Genomic DNA, 23,236 nt, shown 5'->3' with positions numbered 1-23,236 from the left:
AAGAAGCAATTTCGGATGCAAAATTTAAATTCTGTTTAAGAATTGTCAAAGATCTCCTATGTATCCCTATTCTTCAATAATAAGCCTTTTATTTTTTCTTTCAAACTTCTTAGAATGGAATTTGCCTACCAATTTTTTCCTGGAATATTGAACACTAAAATACCAATAGTTGTAATATAGGACAAATATTTCTGAAAAGTCAATTTTTTTATGTTGCATTTCACAGGTCATATAATGGGGATTATATTGATTACTTATAGTATTTTTTTAACTTTTAGTTTTTTTTTGGCCAGTCCTGGGCCTTGGACTCAGGGCCTGAGCACTGTCCCTGGCTTCTTCCCGCTCAAGGCTAGCACTCTGCCACTTGAGCCACAGCGCCGCTTCTGGCCGTTTTCTGTATATGTGGTGCTGGGGAATCGAACCTAGGGCCTCGTGTATCCGAGGCAGGCACTCTTGCCACTAGGCTATATCCCCAGCCCCCTAACTTTTAGTTTTAAGTGAAAGACTCTCCATAAAGCTCTAACTCTACAGAAGAAGCCTAAGAAATGAAGCCATGCCACTTCCTTAACCATTGGCATCTGCATCTGCCTCTTCCTTCCTACAGATGAGCTTGATCAAATGCTCTTTTGTGCCAGGGATCATATTAAGTGATTGCGAAGAGAGGTGGAATCCTTCTAGTGGAGGGCTCACTTACTATAGTGATAACCCATCCATGTGATAACACATTTTATGGAAGTTCACAAAGTGGAGGGATCTAGAAAAAAGGCTCAGCTGGGGGGACAGTCCTGATAAGAGAGAGTCGCTTTTGAACTGGCTTGCAAAAACTTTCTATAGAAATCCTTTATTTTGAATAGCCACCAACTGCCCTAGTAGAACAGATATGAATGCATCTTTAATTATTTAGAATGTGAGATGATTAATGTTTAATGCTTTCCCATGGAACAAGCTTTCACAATAAGTCCAGTGAAATGGTTGTAGGCATTTGTGGTATAACTAAATCACAGTTACATGATGGGAAGAAAATGTAAAGATTTTCAATATCAGTTGACCTCAACTCTCATTTCACACAGATTTTTCAAGGATTTACAGATTCGCACACTTTAATAGCACATTATCTCCCTGTGCAAAATGAAGAGAAGAAATGACTGGATCCATATAATGATGCCCACAATTCAGGCCTCAAACCAGGATAATGACTGAATAACTGAGGCAAAGGAAGATTACTCAATTTTCCTCAATTACGCAGGGCGATGCTTATCTTTACAGAACCATTAGAAAGGTAATTCTAAATAGACATATATCAGGGAAAGAGAAAACTTAAGGCAAGAAAAATGACTTATAAAACATTATATAGATTGGTTCTAAAAGAACATACTGCAGGGAGAATTCTTATAACATTTTTTTTTATATTTTCATGTAGAAAAAATCCTGAAAGTGTGTTCTTTATTTTTTTCTTCTGAAATTACAGCTAAACTCACAACTGAACTCATTGTCTCAAGCTTGGTAAGGTAGGCATTCTAGTTGAGCAGCATTTCTAGCCCCCTTTTGCACTGGCTATTTTCAAGGTAGGTTCTTGCTTTTTATATCCAGGCTGGCCTAAGCTGTGACCTATTTGTGCTCCCTGCCAATTAGGATTACAGATGTGTGACACTATGCACAACTAGTTTGCTTCCCATGTAGCTGGGGGTAATAGGTGCCACTATGCCCAGCAATCAGTTGAGATGGAGTCTTCTGAACTACTATGCCCAGTTTGGCCTCAAACTATGATCCTCAGATCTCCTTGTTCTAAGTAGTTAGGATTACAGGTTTGAGCCACCTCACTCAGCAAGAAAATATTCAATTGTTTCATCCCTCAAACTTTTTTCTCCAAGTTTTGTGCATTATTGTGCATCTCTTTCAGATTTTGAAGTGTAGTGATTGAATGGAAGAACTATGAGACAAATATATCATCACTGATTATTTCTTTTGCTCCATATGGAAAGGCATAAAATAAGATGGGAAGAAAAAAATGATTAAAAATATGAATCTATTTTGCCACGAGTCATATACATCTTCACAACTATGACATTTTAAACTTTTAGGAACTCAATTTTACAGGTACACATAAGAATCAAATAGTAGAATTGGACATATGGCTCAAGTGGCAGAGTGCTATGAATAGAACAAGCTGAATGAGGGCTCAAAGTTTTAGTTCAAGTCTCAGTACTGACACATATAACAAAAGAATTAAATACTTCTAACAAGGTTATGAAACCCAGTAATTTCCTGTTACCTCCTTCTATTTTCCCCTATTCAAAAAATTCACTTCTCGCACTCAATTATTTTGATATTTACTTCAATATCCTAAATAATATTCATTACTATTTTTTTGCTTTTTAAAATTGTAGGTATTATGTGTTTCCTACAATCGGAGTTGATTTTCTAGTTTCTTTCCTTCTGACTGACAAGCCCCACCAGAGACCTATAAACCTTTTTAAAATTTTCCTACTAGTTAGGTCAAGATTCTACTGCTCAAACACTAGTATTTATGTTACTAAGATTATATAAATGCCACTCACAGATGAAACTGTGTAACAGTTATCTAAATTATTTTTCATTTCTGCTTTCAAAGTGGTTTCTGCAGTAGTGTGAATGTTTCTACCTCACACCAAATATATACACTGAAATCCTAGTTTTCAAAATGATATTTGGAGGTAGGCTATTGTGAAGTGATTAGGTCATGGGCAGAGCCCTTGTAGCTAGGCTTAATGTTCTCAAGTAGGAAGCTAAGGAAAGATTCCCTATTTCACGTGTGAATACACAGCAGGGAGAGGCTGTCTAGGAAAGAGAAAGTGGGCCTTCGAGACATTGCATTTTGTTTGTGCCTTGATCTTGGACTTGGCAGTCTTCAGAACTTTGAGAAAGTAACTTCTGCTGTTTATAAGCCACATTTTCTGTTGGTGTTTTGTGATAGCAGTCAAACTGACAATGCTTTTCCTAATTCTATTAACTTTTCTCATTAGTTGAAATTAGCCCTGAAGATACTCAGATGCATGCTGAGACATAAGTGTTCTATGAATGTAATCTTTCTGAAGCCATCTCTCCCAGTGCTTCTGAGCTCTAGCATCTGCAGTGTCAGGGTGGGACGCTTAGTACTCAGCAGCCATTTGAGTTTCTTCCTTCACCACCACTTTCAGGGTTCCCTTCACCTCTTTCCTCTGCATTAGATTTCCTGTTTCTTTCCATAGGTCTAAAGTTTTCTTCTTCCTATGTATAACTTATTGGGGTATTCACAATTGAATTCGGTTCCAAGTTGTCTTGTTTTCTTTATTTATTCTTTCTTTTCTAACTTTCATGTTAGAGCATTTTAAAATTTTTATTTATTTATTTTCATTTTTTGTAAGTTGTGGGGCTTGAACTCTGAGCTTGGGTGCTGTCCCTGAGCTCTTCAGCTCAATGCTAGCACTCTACCACTTGAGCCACAGTGCCACTTCTACTTCCAACTTCCAGTTTTCTAGTGGGTAATTGGAGATAAAAGTCCTTGGACTTTCCTGCCCAGGCTGGCTTTGAACCATGATCCTCAGATCACAGCCTTCTGAGTACTTAATATTACGGGCATGAGCCACCGGTGCCCAGCTAAGCATTTTTTTTTTTTTTAACATTTGGTAGTTATCTATTCCTTGTTAGGAGTAGGGCTCAAAAATGTCGATTGAATATTCTGATTACATATGTGACTCTTGACCCTGACCTTCCCTCTGTGGTTGGAGCAAATCAGATTTCAACATCTTTTATTATTATTTTTTTCTTGGAATAATCGAATTTCTCAGAGAAAACTCTTCTGATCTCCAAGCTCTACTATAAATAGATGCTGATGGAGGAAGATGGCTGGAGTCTCAGCATCCAATATGTGTAAAAACATGTAAATCCAATACATGTGTTTAAAATGTCAATACAGAAATGTGGGGAGCATTGTTAAATGGCTACTTACATATTCTCTTACATATTGGATTCAATAATAATTAATTTCCCATATCTATTTCTCTACTTCTGAACCTTTGAAGTAAGATGTTTTCATGTGTTTCAGCACAGGTTGTCACAAATTAAGGTCATTTACCACAACTTGCCTTATTATAGCTAAGAAAATAAAAATAATTATTCAAATGTTCCGCTTGGCATCTCAAGTCCAGGCCTTACCTTCATTTCCTTTGAGAACAAATCTACAGTTTTTCTGGGTGGAACAGTCACCTAGCCATATGGAGTGGAGTAGGATAGCTAACTAATTTTTGTTTCTGTTCTCATCACTTCCAGCACCAAACATGTGTGTCTTTAATCTCACTACCAGTTTGGTCTTGGTGCTGGTGTATCCTGAATAAGATTCCTGTGAACTTTGTGTTGTGCATTGGATCAACTTTTGTCATTTGTCATTGCTAAATTGTGGTTGTTTCCACCTCTCTATCATGGAGGATGACCATATTACTTATGTGCAAACCAGAATAAATGTAGAAGCAAGGCTGTACTGTTCTTATTAACATTATTAATAGAGCAAACCAGGACTGCCATCCAGATTATGGTCATTTGGGGAAGCCATTTCCTAGATGCTTTCTAGTTTCAAGACTTTGTTTTTATGGCCTCCTTACCTGATCCTTCATCCTTTAAGTGTTATGTATTTTAAAAAGAGAGAGATTTAAATTTCCTTTCCCTTAGGTTCATAGGTTTTGTGACTAAACATAATATATGCATTAATTTACCCAATTTAATTATCTTTAATTTACCACTCTGTGCTGCATTTCAGTATTTTGATGTTTATGAGCGCTGTTTCACAGATGGTGGTATTTTGGAATTACTGAAGTTATTAAATCTGGAACTAGATTCATTATTTATTCACTAATAAAAAGCTCAATTACTATATTACAATGACTTTGTAATATTCTGATGGCTATATGCCAGAATAAATTGTTTCCGTTATCATCTATGCATTTTATTTGATAAAAATTCCAAGATAGACCACTTCAAGTTCACTAGACTACCAAAAGGGTATAGCCTAGTGAAAAGTTAAAAAATCCTGCTAAGATACAAAGTTTCCAGGAGACAAATATCTGTCTCGATGTTATCAAACACTTTATTTCTCCAGGTTAGGCAGGTGTAACTGGAACCCAGAAAAAAATTAGTCAACTGCAAACCAAACAAAAACACTACATAAAAACACTAATTTGACAATTTGTAGCATAAGATACAGCTGGTTATAGAGGCTTTAGAGAATCACTTGAAACTTTCCCTCCTAAGGTTTGATATTGTGAGGAATTTCAATTATAGACCAGATTGTAATTCAATATGACTACACAAATTAAATAAATACTTAAGAAAAATAATTTATTGAGCTTCTGTAATGAAAAATTATTGCAGTACATATATAAATACATGGTGTCTCTTAGGAGGAATTTATACATTGCTTGGAGATACAGACATAAATAAATTAAAATTAATCTGCTACCTTAGGGCACAGGTATTTTAGTATAGAGCAAACTGTATTCTGGTGAGAAGGTTGAATCATGAAAGAAATGGTGGCTTAAGCTTAAAACTGCAACTAGATTATAGAAGTTTTTGAGTGGTAGGCCAAGGATTCAGGATTAAAGATTTAAGACCAATAGGAGACTTTTGCATCAAAGCAAGGATATCAATAAAGTATGGTAAGGTTGACCTGAGAATGTCGTTTAGAAGGCATGGAGGGACACAACAGTGAGAACCTCTAACTTCACTTGCCACTTTGCATTTTCAACCTTACACTTTAAGTTTTTACTAGATGCTTCTAGCAGAACTTAAACTCATTTCTATGGTTCTAGCACCAAGGTAATCGTGAATCCTGGTCCTATGGTTTGAATATGTTCGCAAAGTTATGTGGGAAACTTTGTCTTCAATGAAACAGTGCTGAAATGTTGGACTTTAAAATGGACTTTAGCATAAATTGACTGAACAAATGGGTTTCCTTGTGATATTTACATACTAATATTTAATCACATGTCACTAAGATTTTAGGATATGTGCTGCTGCAGTGAGCACTGTAGTTAAGATTTTAAGTACTGATTTATCATTAGCCCCTTTCTCCTGTTAATTTCATTTCCCTCAAACATCTTTCAATGCTTCCCAGGGATTTTTCTTTCTTTCTTCAGTGTGAAATACTAGTCAAATTCTGAAGACTTAGGTAAAAGAGGAATGTAAAATAGCTCATTAAAATTTTTTGAATATATGTGGAAATGATAGTATCGTGTGTGTGTGTGTGTGTGTGTGTGTGTGTGTGTGTGTGTGTGACTTCAGGGCATGGGTGCTTGCCCTGAACTTTTTGCTCACAGCTAGCACTTTACAATAAGAGCCACAGCTCCATTTGGGCTTTTTGGGTGGTTAATTGGATAAAAGTCACAAACATGTTCCTTGCTGGGGTGGTTTTGAGTCTAGATCTAGGATTACGAGCACAAGCCATTGGTTCTCAGCTAAAATTTCTGTTTTAACTAAATTTTATTCTGGAAGCAGCTAATATCATTGGGAAACAGCTATTCTCTCTAAGATCATTCTTAGATATATGCTGTTATGTTTTAACTATGAATGTTCCCCACAAAGAGACCTGTTAAAGCTTAAGTTTCTAGAAGGTGGTGTCAGTTTGCGAGATAGTAGAAACTTTGGCAGGTAAAGTATAGAGAAAGCAAGTCACTTAGTAGGTCTCACTCTTTTGTTTTGTGGCCACAGTTTTTATAAAACTGTGATGGTTTGCCACTCTGTCCTGCCATATGAACTGACATCTCTTAAACAGTGAGTCAAAATAAATAATTCCTCCCATTAAATTGTTTCTCTTAGGTATATGATCACAGTGGGAAGAAAAGTAACTATTGCATATACATATCAGTATAGGATTATTAAAGTAGGTAGCTGATAAAGGAGAACACCATGTGATATTCAGGCAGAAGAGAAAAGTTTATTCTTGAACTGCTGGCCCGTGGCCGAGATGACGCATGGCCAGAGAGAAGGGCTGACCCACCACCCGTCCAAGCCATATCTAGGGCAGGAGTAGGGAGGTGTGGTGTGAGGGATGCCCCCTAGGAATGCCAGTTACTTTGGGGGGGCATCTGCAAGGAGCTCACCCAGGGATGGATCTTACAATTATAATACTGAATGGAGCTGATCGTTTTCCAAATATATCAAAAGATGTCAAAGCTTTCTCATCAAATACTGAAGGCTTGACTTTGCCTTATTCCCCTAGGTCAAGCAAAGCACCAGCTACTCTCACTTGCTTGTCTGTAGGCAGGCCATTCCAACATTGGGGACCATAGCCCCCACACCCTAGGTGGATTCTTCCACTCTGGGCCTGGCCAAGGACACCACCGGAGTCCCTAGGAGACCACAGCCCATTTTTTTATTTTCTGCTTCTTTCTTAAGCCCTATATAAGCCCACCCCAACATCCAGTCCCTACAACCTCTAACCCTTGGGAGGATGTGTCCCTCCCTAGCAATGAACAGTCCTTGCTTGTTGACAATGAAGTCTGGCTTATTCCTTTTCTATTCTCCTCCATTTTCCTAACAAATATTTCCACCTTACACTGAACAATTTTTACCTTGTGCTTCTGTTATCAGTCCTGGGGTTTGAACTCAGGGTGTGAGCCCTGATCCTGGAGCTAATTTTGCTCAAAGCTAGCACTCAGCCACTAGAGCCACAGCTCTACATCTGGCTTTTATTGCTGGTTAACTGGAGATAAAAGTTTCATGGATCTTATTGATGAGCTGGCTTCAAACCATGATCCTCAGAACTCAGTCTCCTGAGTAAGTATGATTATAAGGCATGAGCCACCAGTGCAGGGCTTCACTTGTGCCTTTTAAGCATTATTTATATATGAGATAAAGGACAAAGGAGATGGCCAAAGGCATTAGCTGCTTTTCTATGATCTGCTGGTTCTTTTTTTTTTTTTTTTTTAACCTACAGTAATCAGAGTTTCTGATCTTCATCAGGGCAGGAACTTCAGCTACCTGCAGTTTATGTTCAATGTTCCCTACACAAAGAAATATTTAAAGTCACAACTATGCCAAAGACACTACACATTATATACATATCATTGTAGATACTGAAATGGCATGCCATTCCTCACAAATATATATACTTAGTATGTGCCAATTAAATCTAAATATATACCTTTCAAAAGTAGATGGATTTGTGGCTTTGGTATGAGAGCGAGATGAGGTAGAAGAGGCAAATATTGTAGGTTTGAATATGTGTAAATTCTAATGGAACTTCTTGGGCAGTGATCTACTGAGGATTAGCTAAAGCACACTATTAGGACTAGAATAGTTACTGGAGTAAGAAAGGTGCCCAACATGGTAGAGAATGTCAAACTTCATTCCATTACTCTTACCTTCTTTTTTTCTTGCATGATAATCATTTAATACTGTTCTTGAGGTAGGTAAATACTTGACTCTTGCAGTATAGAGATGAATGGATTTTACTGTCATCTACTAGAAAAATAATTTAGTTCGATTATTGTGGACCTAATATTTACTTATAACTAACTACTTGTACTTGTAAGGTCCACCCCTGGGAGGGCTCCATGCAGATGCCCCCCACCTGTTTAAGTTTGTGCCCAGTACCTGTTTTATTGGTAACTGGCACACCTGGAGGCAGTTACCTCCCCCTTCTTTGATATCACATCCAATTCACCTGGCTATATCTCCCACCTTTTATATATAATCTGGCTCAACACCATTCCCACTTTTTCCTTTTCTCTCTTGATCTCTTTCTCTTTTTCTCTTCTTCCTTCCCTCTGGCTCCCCATGCCTCCATCTTGTGCAGGCTGGCAGTTTGCTTTCCCCCAATAAACTCCTTTCTGCCTGAATCATGTGGTAGGTTTCCTTCCTGGCGAAACTTACATCTGGTGCCTGACTTGGGAGGGGATAGAGTCAGGAATCTCTGGAATCCCCCCCCTCCCCCTGCTCTTCTGAGAGTGAAGCCACCTCCTTGACAGCCCCTCCTCGGACAAAGATGCCAAAAGCCAGAGGAACCTCAGGACTTCTCACCTTTACCATTGCTGGCTACGCATTCACCACACCATCTCCTCTCTATGTCTGTTACAGGCCCTGCCTCAAGAAACTTCTTCCAGGCTTCATTCAAGGACTGGCATCCACCACCAAGGGGCCCACTTACTCCTTGACAGCAGGAAGTAGCTTTCTGCCTGAATCCTGTCACGGGAACTAATTCAATTTATAAGGTCATCAGGAAATTCTACAGCTCAAAATGAGACATTAGTTGGGCGTTTTACTGTTTGGTCCTCTCTCCCACCCATTGGCCACATAAACAATAAGCAATACTCTAAATTTATGCCATGTTTCAAGGCACATACTTAAAGCCTTTGTCTAGATCACCTTTCCTTTTCACCCCTCTCCCTATAACTTTTGTCTGTTAACTTCAAGGAAAGATAGCTTTGTCTCCCCATGAAAAGATTATAAAGGAAAAACTACTGAGTCATTCTTTTGAATTTCTTACCCAATAAAAGAAATAGCCCTCTAGGCTAACTTGGTGTCAAAGTTTGTAACAATGAAGGGACACACTAGCCAGAAACCAAATGGCTTCTCCAACTCCACTATAGTAGCAGCTTTCCAAGATCAGAAAGCTGCTTTAATAGTTGAGCAGGAAAGCAGCCAAGTATTTAGGGATTTCAGGCAAAATGTCTCTAATCTAGATAAGAGATAAAGAAAAAGGTCCTTAGAGACTTTCTGCCTAAAATCTTTGGGATTTTTTATCTAGAAGGTTCTTAGGCTTATCCAGGCACAAGTTTGGGAGTGGGTACTGCCACCCACTTTTTCTCCTCCATCATAGATATACATGGATGAACTAAGCTGACTTTCCTGCTTTCAGAAATTCTGTGAGCCTGGCTTCTCTAATACAAACTCAAGTTTTCCTTCAGGTCCAATCGCAGCCAATCGAAGGCTGGAAACCAACAAAACGAAGATAAACCCACGGAACCTGGCCGACAGTGAAATTCTCCCAAAGGGAAAAGCGCAAGACTGGTCTAACCAATCACAGGTGTGAAAATGTTGACGTTACCACCCTCCCCCTTGACTCGACCAATCAGCTTCTCGATTTGTGGGCGGGACCGGGTGGAAACTACCTTTTAAATTTCTCCTCTCTGGTTGTTCAATTTTATTCCAGGCCGATCTTTGAAATGTACTCTAAAGAGGAAAACTGGATATAACAGTTCCAAAGCTAAACCATCCTTGAGGCGGGAAGCAAAATTATACACTTCTGTCTTTAAATTCTTGGAATCTAGGAGGAACAGGGACAGTGAAAGGAGGGTTCGAAAAGGTAAACTACAACTCCCAAGGGGCTGTGCGCGTATCAGTTGCGCGCGCAGGGTGACGGGCCGGGCCTTCCGCCTTAGGAAGGCCCACGAGTCACGGGACTTCCTGAATGGGCGCCAGTAAGTAGGCGGGAACTAGGGGGGAGTACGGCGGCGGCCTCAGCGTAGGCTCCGGAGCTTTGTGTGTCCAATCTCCCGCTTCCCGGCCGGGGACGGCGGAGGGGGCGTGGCCCTCGGGAGGCTGGTGGGCGTGGCGTGCGGCCGCCGTGGGACGTGGGTGACGCGTCTCCTTCCAGCTCAGCGGCGTGTGTGAGGTGTCGCGGCCCCGCCGGTGATTGGCTGTTCAGAGGCGAGTACCGGGCGGCTGTTGGTCGTCCGCAGCACGGGACGAGAGCCGGGGCCAGCTGGGGGCTATGGGGCGGCAGCGGCCGGAGGAGGCGGGCGCGGACGAGCCGGCAGCGGCGACGGCGACGGCGGGGGCGGCAGCAGTCCCCGGAGTCCTCCAGTGAAACGTCTCCGCCCGCCCCGACGTACAGGGGCCTCTCGGACCGGGCGGTCCGGACGCGAGCCGCCGCGCAGCCGCTTCCCCGGCGCCACCACCCTTCGGACTCCCGGTCCCATCCTTTCGCTCCTGCTCCGGTTCCTCCATCTTGGCCTCGGCAGTGGCGGCTGCCGGGAGGATGTGCCGCCTTCTGGTAGGAGGAAGAAGGAGGAGAAGATGAAGAGGTACCGGCGGGCCTTGGCCCTGGTCTCCTGCCTGTCTCTGTGCTCCCTGGTCTGGTAAGTAGCCGCGCTCTCCCGAGAGTTTCGGCAAGGATTGCAGCCGGGGGCGGGGGGCGAGGAGGGGGGGAAGGGGAGCGGCTCAGGTCACACACCCCCCAGGTCATCTGGGCGTCGTGGGGTGCGGGTATCCGGGACCCTACCCTCGCCCCAAAGAAGGGACCGACCGACCACCCCGCGGCAGCTCTGGGTGAGGAGAATCTATCTCACGGTGGGTTTCTGTAGTTTGCGGAGACTTCCGTGGGAGAAAGGGAACAGAGGGGTTTGCTGAAGTGCTGTTCCGGGCGGTGTTAGGTGGGGAACGTGGTTGGGATTTACTAAGCCGACTCCTGGGTTGGCGTTCAAAGTGCGGTTAGGGCAGAAAACTCGTCAGGGTTGCCGGGTTCCGAACCTGCGATTTTGCAAACGGGAGTCCTCATGAGCAATGTGGAGCAATGTAAGAGCAATGTGTAAACAATAGCTCTCCTGGACCTTTCTTGTACAACCTGGGGCTGCTGTTATCAGAAACTTTGGGGGACCTCAGTAAAGCACTCTTTTCAGTTGGCTTGGCGGGATGTCTTAGTAGTTTTTGGTAATGGCCTTTAATGATGGGAAGGTAAATACTGTGTCTCCCAAGCGGTCTCTGTGCTTTATCCCTAAAGGTCAGTGGAGTCTCTGTACCTTTAAAACATATTTGGGTTCGTTTTGTTTTGTTTGGGGAGCAGAGAGAATTTGTAAGTCATGGATTGCTGTCATTGTACTTGGGAAAGCCATCTCCTCCCCCCCCCCCCAAGAATTTCTTCAGATATATGTGACAAAGGGATTTTCTTTCTTTCTTTCTTTTTTAAACATTAAAATCTAGAAGGGCTGAGCCATTGGTCAAAATGCATGGTACTCATAAGTTGATGAGTTGAAACCATTTTGTACAACCACTTAAAGATAATAATACAAAATCCAGACAAATTAGGTTTCTTCTTTAGCTTGTTCCTACAAAGCACCAACAATATCTTCTGTTTTTTAGGTGCTTGATGGAAGTTGTTGCTCACAGAACAATATATAAACAAAGAGAAAAGAAAATACTTGTCTGTCCGGCGTTTTGATTGGAAGGGTGATAAAAGCTTTAGAGAACAAAAAGTTTGGTCTTCTCTTTCACTATGAATAATTCTTTTCATAAAACCCATGTCATTCTTCCATGTCTTTGCTTTTTAATATTATGTGGGAATACAAGTATTAGCTTGTTAGAAGAATTTATTCACGGTTTTGGATTTAAATTTTTAGGTGAAATACTTGAACTCTCTTATACTCTCTTCCTCCCTTTCCTGGGAGCTTTGTAGAAGTGTGTTTTTCTCCCTTTCCGTGGTTTTGCCCATCTTCAGGCCATATTTTCTTCAACACTTGCTGAAGTGGCTGATAAGGCATAGGTTACACTTTTTCATTCAAGTTTAAAATACACCAGTAATTGTAAAGCAAATATTAAAGTAAGAATCATTTAATTCACTTGCAAATTTAAATTAACACTTCTATTATTTTGGAGAATGTCTTGCTATCTCACCTTAAGCTAATCTTTTCTTACTTTATTCATTAGGAGTAGTAAGGACACTGTGGTCTATAAAGTTGGATAAAATTTTTGACTCCCAAATTAAAAAATGAATTTTGAGGGTTTTGATGGAAAAATTTAAGAACTTAAACTATTGGGTTACTATATTTTGAGATTAGTTTAAACTGTCTAACATAGATATGAGTTATTCTTTAGCAAAACTATTAAAAGACATTAAAATAGGATGTTTAAATTTGCATTATTTTGGAAAAGTGATGAATGAGATTGGAGGAGAGTGGTAAATGGTGATGACTAGTAAGGTTACATTTTGTCCTTTGGTGATTTCTTCTTCCTTTGACAGTTGAAATTATGGCACTGAAGTAATAGAGGTCTAATTTTTACCATAATCAGGTTTGGTTTTCACTTCCTAATATCTGCATTCCCCATTAATAGAAATGACACCTAAACCCATTGTAGGGTTTACACAAAAGGTTTATAAAAAGTTTATCTTTCCTAGAGCTCAACATCTTGTCACATCTGTAGTTCCTAGAATGTCCAGGAGTTTTGGGTGAAAAGTCCTCATCATCTATTAGGATGCCAAGATGGTTGTGAAGACAAGATGGTGTTACTTAGACCCAGTATCCATTTCATTCCTCACTGGTTTTGTCTATATGAATTCAAATCAGTAGTTGATTTCAGTGAGAACAGTTAAGCTATATTTTGTCATAAAATTTTTTCTTTTGTAGATTGAATGTCGTATGTTCATACTAAAGTAGTTTCTAAAGTTTTCCCCTATATTCTACTAGTATTCAGAATTTCTTATCAATTTGTATGGTCATAATTGTATGAATCTTCATTGTCTTCTGCCTTTTTCTTTCCAGCCTAGAATTCTAACCTTTGGTTACCTCCACAGAAAAACTGTCCTATCAATCTCATTATTCATTCTGGTTGCTATAGCTTTTTTATTTTCCATACTTTAAGTGATTCTTTTTTTTTTTTTGGCCAGTCCTGGGCCTTGGACTCAGGGCCTGAGCACTGTCCCTGGCTTCTTCCCGCTCAAGCCCACTCTGCCACTTGAGCCACAGCACTGCTTCTGGCCGTTTTCTGTATATGTGGAGCTGGGGAATCGAACCTAGGGCCTCGTGTATCCGAGGCAGGCACTCTTGCCACTAGGCTATATCCCCAGCCCCTTAAGTGATTCTTAAATAGTACAGGACATTCTAGATAGAAATGCAGTACAGAGGTTGGTATGAGGTAATATGTATTGTCAGCTATGTAGTGTCACACATGTGGCGTGTACTTTATACTTTTGAACACCTTTAATTGTTACAGCAACTTTAGAAGGTAGATATTACTAACTTTATTTTGCAGTTTACAGATGAGTAAGTAGAGAAGTAACTTGACTTAATCAACTATTAAATTTTGGAACTGAAGTGAAGACCTAGTCAGCCTGACTCATAATTCAGACTTCTGACTACAGTGATCTTTTAACTGTAGAACAGAAGGCTTGTATTATAGGTAAGATATCATCACTTACTAGGTATATCTTCCTGGACATGTTATCTAATTCCTTTGAACTTTAGTTAAAGACCTTAGAATGCTAAAACTGATCTATTTATCCTCTACAGGGTTGTTAAGAGAAGGAAATGAGAATACATACGATTTCTGTGAGACAATATATTGTTTATATGTTTCATTGTAAAATCATTCAGTGAACATTTTTCTCATTCTTACTGTGTTTCAGATGTTATGCGCATTGAAAACCCAATGATAGGGTGAACAGCTCATCTTCCCTTTACACTGAAACTGTCCTATTTCAAGTGTCCTATTTCAAGAAATTTGGCATCTTTTATTGTTGCTATAACAAATTACTATAAATTTAATGGCTTACAACACACTTTCATTACATTACAAGTTCTAGGGTCAGAAGTCCAAAATCAGTGTCACGGATCCAAAATTAAGATGTCAACATGGCTGATTTTCTGGAGGCTCAGAAGGAAGAATTTATTTCTTCGACTTTTCCCCTATCTTGAGGTTTACTGGATCCTGTGTCTCTTTCTTTATATCACTTGATGAGTCTCTTGCTTCAGTCCTCATTTTCATCAGCGATTGATCTTTCTGGGTTTCCCTCCCTAAGTACCCTAGTGATTACATGGGGTTCACTCAGACAATACAGGGTAACCTCCCTGTCTCAAATCTTTAATTTACTGAGATCCACAAAATTTTACTGTAAAGTACAATATTCAAATGTTGGAGAGGCAAAACTTTTGGTGGAGTGGACTGGGGCAGCTATTTTTCAGAACTTCATGCCCCTCAGCCCTGGGTGAACTGGTAAGGTTGATCATCACCCTAAAGAGAAAACAGATTTGATCCATGTCTTAAACTGGGTATTCTGAGTGTGGCTCCTAATTAATACAACTTGATAAATTATATGCATGTGCCAATATGACATTAGTATGTTAGTATATAATAAATTATGAGTATGATGTCTAGGAAAGAAAATATTTTTAATAGTACCTTTTGTTTAAAGTAGCAATAGTTTTTAATGGGAGCCATGTGACTTGACCTCATATTGTATATCATAACGGGGTAGATGAGAAATAGTTTGTACTCACAGATAGTTTTGCCATTTTTTTTTTCCTGGCTCATGCTTCTATTGTTTTTTTTTTAAATTATGTTTGCAATCTTTGTAGAATTTCAGCTTCTTCTCCATGTTGTGTCAGTTTAGTTAGAGATAATTGAACCCTAAATCTATTTAACTGAGGTATTACTGCTTAGGGAGCTTCCACTTTTTTTTTTTTGTTTGTTTGTTTTTTTTGGCCAGTCCTGGGCCTTGGATTCAGGGCCTGAGCACCTTCCCTGGCTTCTTCCCGCTCAAGGCTAGTACTCTGCCACCTGCGCCACAGCGCCCCTTCTGGCTGTTTTCCATATATGTGGTGCTGGGGAATCGAACCGAGAGCTTCATGTGTAGGAGGCAAGCACTCTTGCTACTAGGCCATATTCCCAGCCCCGAGCTTCCACTTTTTTCTTAGGTTTTTATCTATATGGCCACCGCATTTCATCATGTGTGCACAGCTGACAGACTTTCCAGTAAGTTATGTTAATCTTAGTAAAGCTTTACTTTTTTTTAGACTAAACAAATCTTTTCACTTCACACCCCAAATGATCATCTTGGGTGAGCTAATATTTAGACAAACAAGAGACATTTGACATTAACCAGTTCTGACTAATTTGGCACATATAATAAAACTTTTACAAAAGAAAACTAAAGAAAGAATTTATATTTTAGAATATTCTATCAGTACCTGTCACTCATTGCAATGACCTGGGATATGTTCTTTCTCATCTGTAAATGGTTTTTAGCGTGGATACTTCAGGGTGGCAGAATGTAGAATAATGGAGAGAGCGGGAGATGATGGCTAGAGCTACACCTTTTAAGGGATTTGCTGATGAACTGATTTTATAAGCTACCAGAGAATGAACAAGAGATGTAGTTTAAAAGAACAAGAGAGTGAATTCAGAATTCCATGTAGAATAGAATTACTGGAAGGGACAGACTTTGGAGGCAGGGGCTTCCTAAGTGGTCATAGTAGGAGAGAGTTGACAGATGTCTAAATCAAGGTGTTGACATGTATTTTTATCTGAGAAATAGCCCCGATTTCATTAACTGAAGAGGTTTATTTTCTGGTTTGTGATTGCATGTCTGTACTCTTCATTTTCCCTTTTCTCTTAATAATTTTGCTAGATTCTTGTTCTTTTCTTAATTTGCATCAACAGGAAAAAAACAGAGATAATGAATAGAAAAATTAAAAATTTCTCTCCTGTCATCTTTAAAGATACTTTTTCTGCTTCAACTTATTAAACTTTAACAAGAATACTTTATTTTCTGAGTAAGACAGTAAGTATTCAAAGTTAGAAAAATAATAAATTAAGCCTTTCCCAAATCACTTGATGACTTTGTTTTCCTAACTTTTTTTTTAAGGAAAATGTTTATCTTTGCATGTACACTCTCAGTAAAATGGTGGGCCATTCTGAACAGTGTGAGATGAAGCCAGGTTGCCTGAATAGGAAAGGGCCGTGAAAGAAGATGTGCCATCTTTGTGTAAAATTTGACAGTGTGTGTCTCCAAAGAATGCAAATACATATAAATGCTTGATTATCTCTCATAGCTGCTGTGTTTCAGTACTGCCTGGTTAGTTTTAACCATTTGAATATATCAGAGTAGAATGGGTAAGGATTTAGCTGACCATGAGAAAGGACGAAAAGATCACCAGCACTTAACTTAGCCTTGAGCTAGCCAGCTAGTTTGCTTGCTAGCTTTTTTTGTTGTTGTTGTTTGACTGGTCATATTTTGTAAGTTATTCTGTTACTTCTGAGTGGAGAAATGTTTCAGGGCTAATGATAATAGATTTGCTTTTAACACTCTCAAAAAGAATATTCCATATGTCATGAAGAAGTGGGAAATTGATTATAAGAATTTTCAGTATAAGTAAATCCCTTGGGATATATTTGTTACATAAATATGAAAGAGGTTTTAAAAGTAATTTGGTGTTTTTTTTTAATGAGTAATTTCTTGCTTCCCCTCCTTTCTGCCTCTTTCTCCTTCAATCTTTCCCTCCTTCCTTTCTTTTTTTGTGTTGTTGGAGATTGAACCCAGGCCCTTTACATGCTAATAAGCAAGTGCTCTACAACTAATCTATACCCTGAAGCCCCAGGACATTATTATTATAATGAATTTCTAGTTAATATGATTATATATGTTACATAAAAGTGACATCTAATTTTATTAGGAAATATTTTATACCATTAATGTGGTTCATTGTTATACAGTATTTGTAAATGTTGGGAAAAATACATAACCTGCGTAGAATGATGTTTTGCTAAGTTTTATTCTGTAAGTTCTTATTCATTTAGGAGGGGATTCCTGGGTGTCATTTTAGAACTAATATAAATTCATTTAAAATATTCATTTAAAATGTGGTTGCCCACATGTATTTGGTATAGTGAGAAAAACAGAATTATGAGATTTGAACATTGTATTCAAGCACTCATACTACAGATACCTGTGCTATAGTAGTGGAAAGAGCATAAAACTAAATATTTTGTATTGTTTTCTTTGCCCTAATAGTGAATATTTATTTTTAATTTTTTATTTTTATTTTGCTTGTCTTGGGCATTAACTCTGGGCCTGGACACTGTCCTGAGCTGCTTATAGTACACATTTATTGAATGCTTAATTTCTCTTCTGAATACTTTATATGTGCATTTACCCATTTTATTCTCATTGTGGCTCTTTTGAGGTAGCCACCCCTTTTGACCTTCATTTAATGATAAAGAGAGAGACCCAGAAGTTAACTAATTTGTCTAAGTTCTCATAGCTTCTCAGGAACAGAACCAGCACCTAAAGTAGTCTTGACTTGTGAACCTGTACTAACCAGTATTCTGCTTATACTGTACTGCCTAGATGGCCCGTGGCTAGTGCTTTACTTTTTCTGTTAGTATCAGTTTTTGTATCTGAGAATGGAGGGTACTTGGGTTGACCTAGATAAAACAAACATAAAAATTACATTCATGAAGGCCTTAAAAGAAGTAGACATGCCTAGAATTCTTTTTTTTTTTTTTGAAATTTAATTTCATTGTCAAGGTGATCTACAGAGGGGTTACAGTTACATATGTAAGATAGTGAGTACATTTCTTGTCACACTTGTTACCTTTTCTCTCATTTCTCTTCCACTTTCCCTCCTCCCCCACCCAAGTTGTACAGTTAGTTTACAACATAGTGTCTTGTTAGTATCACTGTTGCATTGGTTCACCCTTTGACCTCTTCCCTTCTCTAATTCAGATAAATGTATATACAGTACCCAGGGCACCAAAATCAAATACAGTGACAACAGGGGCTAAACCATAGGGAAGAAAAACGCAAGAAAAAAATAATTTCACATAATACATCACTTGTTTCCATATTTTGGAGTTCATTTCGCTTAGCAGCATTATATATGATCATAGCCTAGGATTCTTAACTTGGATTTACTTTATGACTTAGTAAGCTGGTGCGGTTGTTTTTTTGTTCCAATTTAAATAATATTACTGCATTAAATGAATCAACCTTTTATGCCTAAGGTTTTCTGAGATTTGATTAGAATGCTTAGAGAATGTCAGTTTTTTTTTTTGTTGTTGTTGTTTTTTGGCCAGTCCTGGGCCTTGGACTCAGGGCCTGAGCACTGTCCCTGGCTTCCTTTTTGCTCAAAGCTAGCACTCTGCCACTTGAGCCCCAGCGCCACTTCTGGCCGTTTTCTGTATATGTGGTCCTGGGGAATCGAACCCTGGGCCTCATATATACGAGGCAAGCTCTCTCGCCACTAGGCCATATCCCCAGCCCAGAGTGTCTGGTTTTAAAAAGAATAATGTAGTATAGTAGTTGTTTAAAGAAAAGAGAAATTCGGGATGGACTTGACATGAAAGCTTTAAATTGGCTTAGGAAAATTACCTGTATGGCTCATTAAACTCTCCTTGATGTGGGAGCATATGCTTCATGAGCAGAAATAAGTGTTGATGCTTCTAATATGAAGAATGGCTATATCTCTGTGTGTATGTTCCTGCCTACAGTGGGTAGGTGACAGTTGTTAAGGGAAGGAGAGTCTCTGGGTAAGAGAGATAATGTACTTGATGTGGGTGAAAATGGTAACCAGTAGATAGGCCTGAGGAAGAAGCCAGGGACATGTTTTGGAGAGCCAGCAGAGAAATGACACTTAGGGAATCTGTCATTATTGTGCCAGATAAATTTCACTTACAGGGACAAATATATAAAAGAAATTGGAATAATCAGTTTGTCATAACAAAAGGCTTGGCCATAGAGGAGGGCATATTAACAGAATAATTTTTGTGGAAATAAATGATCTGGTTTGATGATAGGTTGACAAATTTGCAATGTAGTGCAATAATTATAACATTGGGGTAAAATTAAAAGAGCTGCTTTAGTTTGCCTCTAACCAGCTCTTGTTCAATACCTGTTTTTTTTTTTTTTCTTTTGCTATACATTTCAATGTCAAGAGATTTCTGTGTGCTGAATCTTTTGCAGGATTCTAGCAGACAAAATAGTGATTTCTTGGAATTTCCTGTAGTTGAGAGAATAAGTTCTAGGGTTTACAATGATCAATTTGTGAAATAAGTTCAAAGAGAGAAGGAAGTGTGTGTGTATGTGTGTGTGCGCGCGCGTGCGTGCAAATAAACATGTGCGCACAGCGAGGGAGAGAGGAGAGAGAGAGAGAAATTTGCTCAGTAAGAAGAATGATAGTATTCAAAAAAGAAATGGAAGAGTTGGCAAAGGATTTAGAAGGACCTGTTAGTTGGAAGAGATAGACTAAGCCCAGGTGTGTTGTGCAGGCACTTAAGTGCAGATCAGAATGCAAACAAGATTTGGGCTGAAGTTGTCTTCATAGTTGCCATCAGTTTTTATACAGTTTTTACAGAGTATTGATATTCTGCAGATAAATAGAATAAAGAAAGGTACTCAGTCAAGCTTTGCGAGAAAGGAGGAAACTGGAAACAAAGATGGAAAGGAAAGAGCATTAAGGAGGTCATTTAAGTGGACAGCAGTATAAAATAGCTTAGATAAGGCTGAGTTGAAGAACTTAAAAACTGAGAGAAGACACTGTTTTTAAAAGAGAAGTGATTCATAAGCTTTGAAAGTGGAAATACATTTGGAGATCTGGTAGCTGTGAGCCCTCACACATTTGTTTGATAGCCAAAAGAGATTAAGAAAACGTTTTAAAAAGAATTAATGGTTACAGTAGCCCCATACCCAGTTTTTTTTTTTTATATACTTCCTTTAAAAGCTTTTTTCCCCCTACAAAGATCAAAAGTTACGGGCTATAAGTCTACCCCAAACCTACTTTTGTGGCTTTCTTTTCCATTGTGACACATATAAACATTTCCTTTTTGCAAGGCTAGTTTGTTAGCTTGGTACTAATTTATTTGGGAACTGTCTTTCTAGTTTTTTTTTTTTTTTTTTTAATTTTTTTTTTTTTGGCCAGTCCTGGGCCTTGGACTCAGGGCCTGAGCACTGTCCCTGGCTTCTTCCCGCTCAAGGCTAGCACTCTGCCACTTGAGCCACAGCGCCGCTTCTGGCCGTTTTCTGTATATGTGGTGCTGGGGAATCGAACCTAGGGCCTCATGTATCCGAGGCAGGCACTCTAGCCACTAGGCTATATCCCCAGCCCTGTCTTTCTAGTTTTGAATTGAAAGTAAATGTAGCAAAAATGTTCCAACTTGAGTTTTATAGACTGAATACACTTCTAACTATTTCTTAAAATACAGCATTTCAAGTAAATGTAGAACACTTTTTTCCCTGGCATCTGTAAGGGTCAATTGTATTGACCATATAATTTCTTAATGTCCACTGGAGTTTATTACTTTTTTTCCCCCCTGTCCTGGAGCTTGAACTCAGGGCCTCCACACTGTCCCTAAGTTTCTTTTGCTCAAGGCTAGCTGCTCTGCCACTTGAGCCACAGTGCCACTTCCAGCTTTTTCTGTTTATGTGGTACTGAGTAATTGAACCCAGGGCTTCATGCATGCTAGGCAAGCACTCTACCATTAAGCCACATACCCAGCCCTATTGCATTTTTTAGCCATAATTTTAATGGTAGCTTAGGATATTAAAAACAGAACAAACATACATTGGTCAATAAATACTTTCTCATGTTGGATTGTTGAAATTATATGACAATTTAATGATTAGCCCGTTAATAGAATTTGATATAAGAGATAGTTCAGTAAGGCTAAAACCAGTCCTACAGAAACTAGAGGCCAAGATCAGCTTTAGACCAAAGTAAATATTAAAGATCATAATGAGTAAATTCAAAAGTTTCATTGGAAGCAGGCACTAGAACATAGGGCCTTCAGCTAAGCTAACAGTTTTATGTGATTCAACTCTGAATTTTTGAGGTGGCCAAATAGAATAAAAGAGAAAGGAGAGGTGGCAGTGTGGTGTTGCTTAATAATAGACCAAACAGATGAAAAAGCAACTTAAAAAATATCAGTGGCTCATGATTGTAATTTTAGCTACTAAGGAGGCTGAGATCCAGAGGATGGTGGTACAAAGTCAGCCTGAGCAGAAAAGTCTATACAACTCTCTTCAAAATAACCAGTAAAAAGCAGAGCTAGAATCCTCCTACAAAGGCATGTCTTCTATTCCCTGTCATTGGACATGTAATAATTGAAGAAATGTGAAATTGGAGAAATTTAGGGCCAGTTTGTCCTCTGCAGGCTCAAGATCAACTATATTTCATAGGAAAAAAATAGAGCTGGAAGTTTGCTCCAGTAGTAGACTACCAGCTGAGCAAACATGAGGCCCTGAATTTGCATTTGAGTACTGCAAAACAAACAAATAAACCCCAAACTGATCCTAGATTAAGAAAAACATCTTTCTTTAGTAAAGCATTAAGATACAAAGAAAGGAGGATACCTATTGAACCTAGGGTATGGGAAGCCCAATGATTGTTTGGTTTCATTTTCTTACCATTTTTGTCCAAAGTGGCCTTGATATCCACATTGTTCACCTGTTTCTTGTAAGTCAGTCAATACTTGAGAGAATTTCCATATTTTTGTCCAATTTCTGGGCATTTAAAAAATTGCTGGCCCGATATTTCTGAACTAGGAATAAGATATGAGTTTAGTTTTAAAAAACAAACCTTCATTGTCCAGTTCAGTCCTTTTTTTTTTTTTTTGTCCAGTCCTGGGCCTTGGACTCAGGGCCTGAGCACCTTCCCTGGCTTCTTCCCGCTCAAGGCTAGCACTCTGCCACCTGCGCCACAGCGCCCCTTCTGGCCGTTTTCCATATATGTGGTGCTGGGGAATCGAACCGAGAGCTTCATGTGTAGGAGGCAAGCACTCTTGCCAGTAGGCCATATTCCCAGCCCCTCCAGTTCAGTTCTTTTACCATGAAATCTTCTCCCTGAGCTCTACTTTGTCAAAAGCTGTTTCAGTCCACAAAGGAAAACTGCTTAATATATCACTGTGCTGGTAACAGAGCAGTTAGTTTTTGCCCTGGAAGTGCTTAGTGTTTTTTGAGGTAAATAAGCAACTAATTTCAGTGTATAGTAAGTTGTCAGATAGAGATTCCTAAATGGCTACGCAAATTTAGAGAGGGATCACCAACCTCTAGCATGTAGAAATCAACAGAGTCTCTTAATACCCAACTGGAGATAACAAGGTTAACAATTTAGGGACATTTTGGCTAAAAAGAAATGGGAGCAGGGAAAGCACATTCTTGAAAGAGGGAACAGCATGAACCAGAAATATGGGGTACAAGACTGTAGTAGAGTTTCCTAAAGTACTGGGGATAGAGATCTGTATGCTGAAGTCTTATTAGCAAAACTTCAGTGGGCTTTAAGTATATGGAGAAAAGCTTGAGTTTTGTCAAATCAATAATGGGATTTAGTAAGGTTGTGAGCCAAAGAAAGGAGGGTCTGATAATTTGGTGTTAGATTTTCGGCAGTATTGTAAAAGATTGATTTACAGAGGTAACAAGATAGGAAATAGGGAGGACTGTTGGGTTGCTCATAGGTTAAAGGTAAAGGTTTTCCCTAAGTCATAATGGGATTTCAGTAATGGGTTGAAGAAACTTTAAGTA

The 23,236-nt window shown here is 39.1% G+C and overlaps 1 protein-coding gene and 1 non-coding gene across 9 annotated transcripts in view; both read left to right on the top strand.

The window, feature by feature from the left end:
- The first annotated feature begins 10,455 nt into the window (after positions 1-10,455).
- The window catches only part of Suco (SUN domain containing ossification factor), a 72,271-nt gene continuing 59,490 nt past the window's right edge, over positions 10,456-23,236 (top strand). For 4 of the 8 annotated variants that reach the window (XR_007212663.1, XM_048358307.1, XM_048358310.1 and 1 more), the window contains exon 1: positions 10,456-11,090. Coding sequence is in view for 7 of the 8 variants with exons in the window: in XM_048358307.1 (XP_048214264.1) it covers positions 11,029-11,090 (62 nt within the window). In the remaining variant the exon portion in view is untranslated. The remainder of the gene's footprint in view (positions 11,091-23,236) is intronic. The other 4 variants (XM_048358306.1, XM_048358308.1, XM_048358304.1 and 1 more) reach the window with 2 other exon arrangements.
- On the top strand, positions 21,771-21,895 carry LOC125360289. Its single transcript, XR_007212689.1, has one exon. It is a non-coding gene; the product is annotated as a small nucleolar RNA SNORA38 (small nucleolar RNA).

The sequence above is a fragment of the Perognathus longimembris genome, chromosome 11 (assembly GCF_023159225.1).
Source record: "Perognathus longimembris pacificus isolate PPM17 chromosome 11, ASM2315922v1, whole genome shotgun sequence".
Lineage (NCBI taxonomy): Eukaryota > Metazoa > Chordata > Mammalia > Rodentia > Heteromyidae > Perognathus > Perognathus longimembris.
This window is presented reverse-complemented; position numbering and strand designations above follow the sequence as displayed.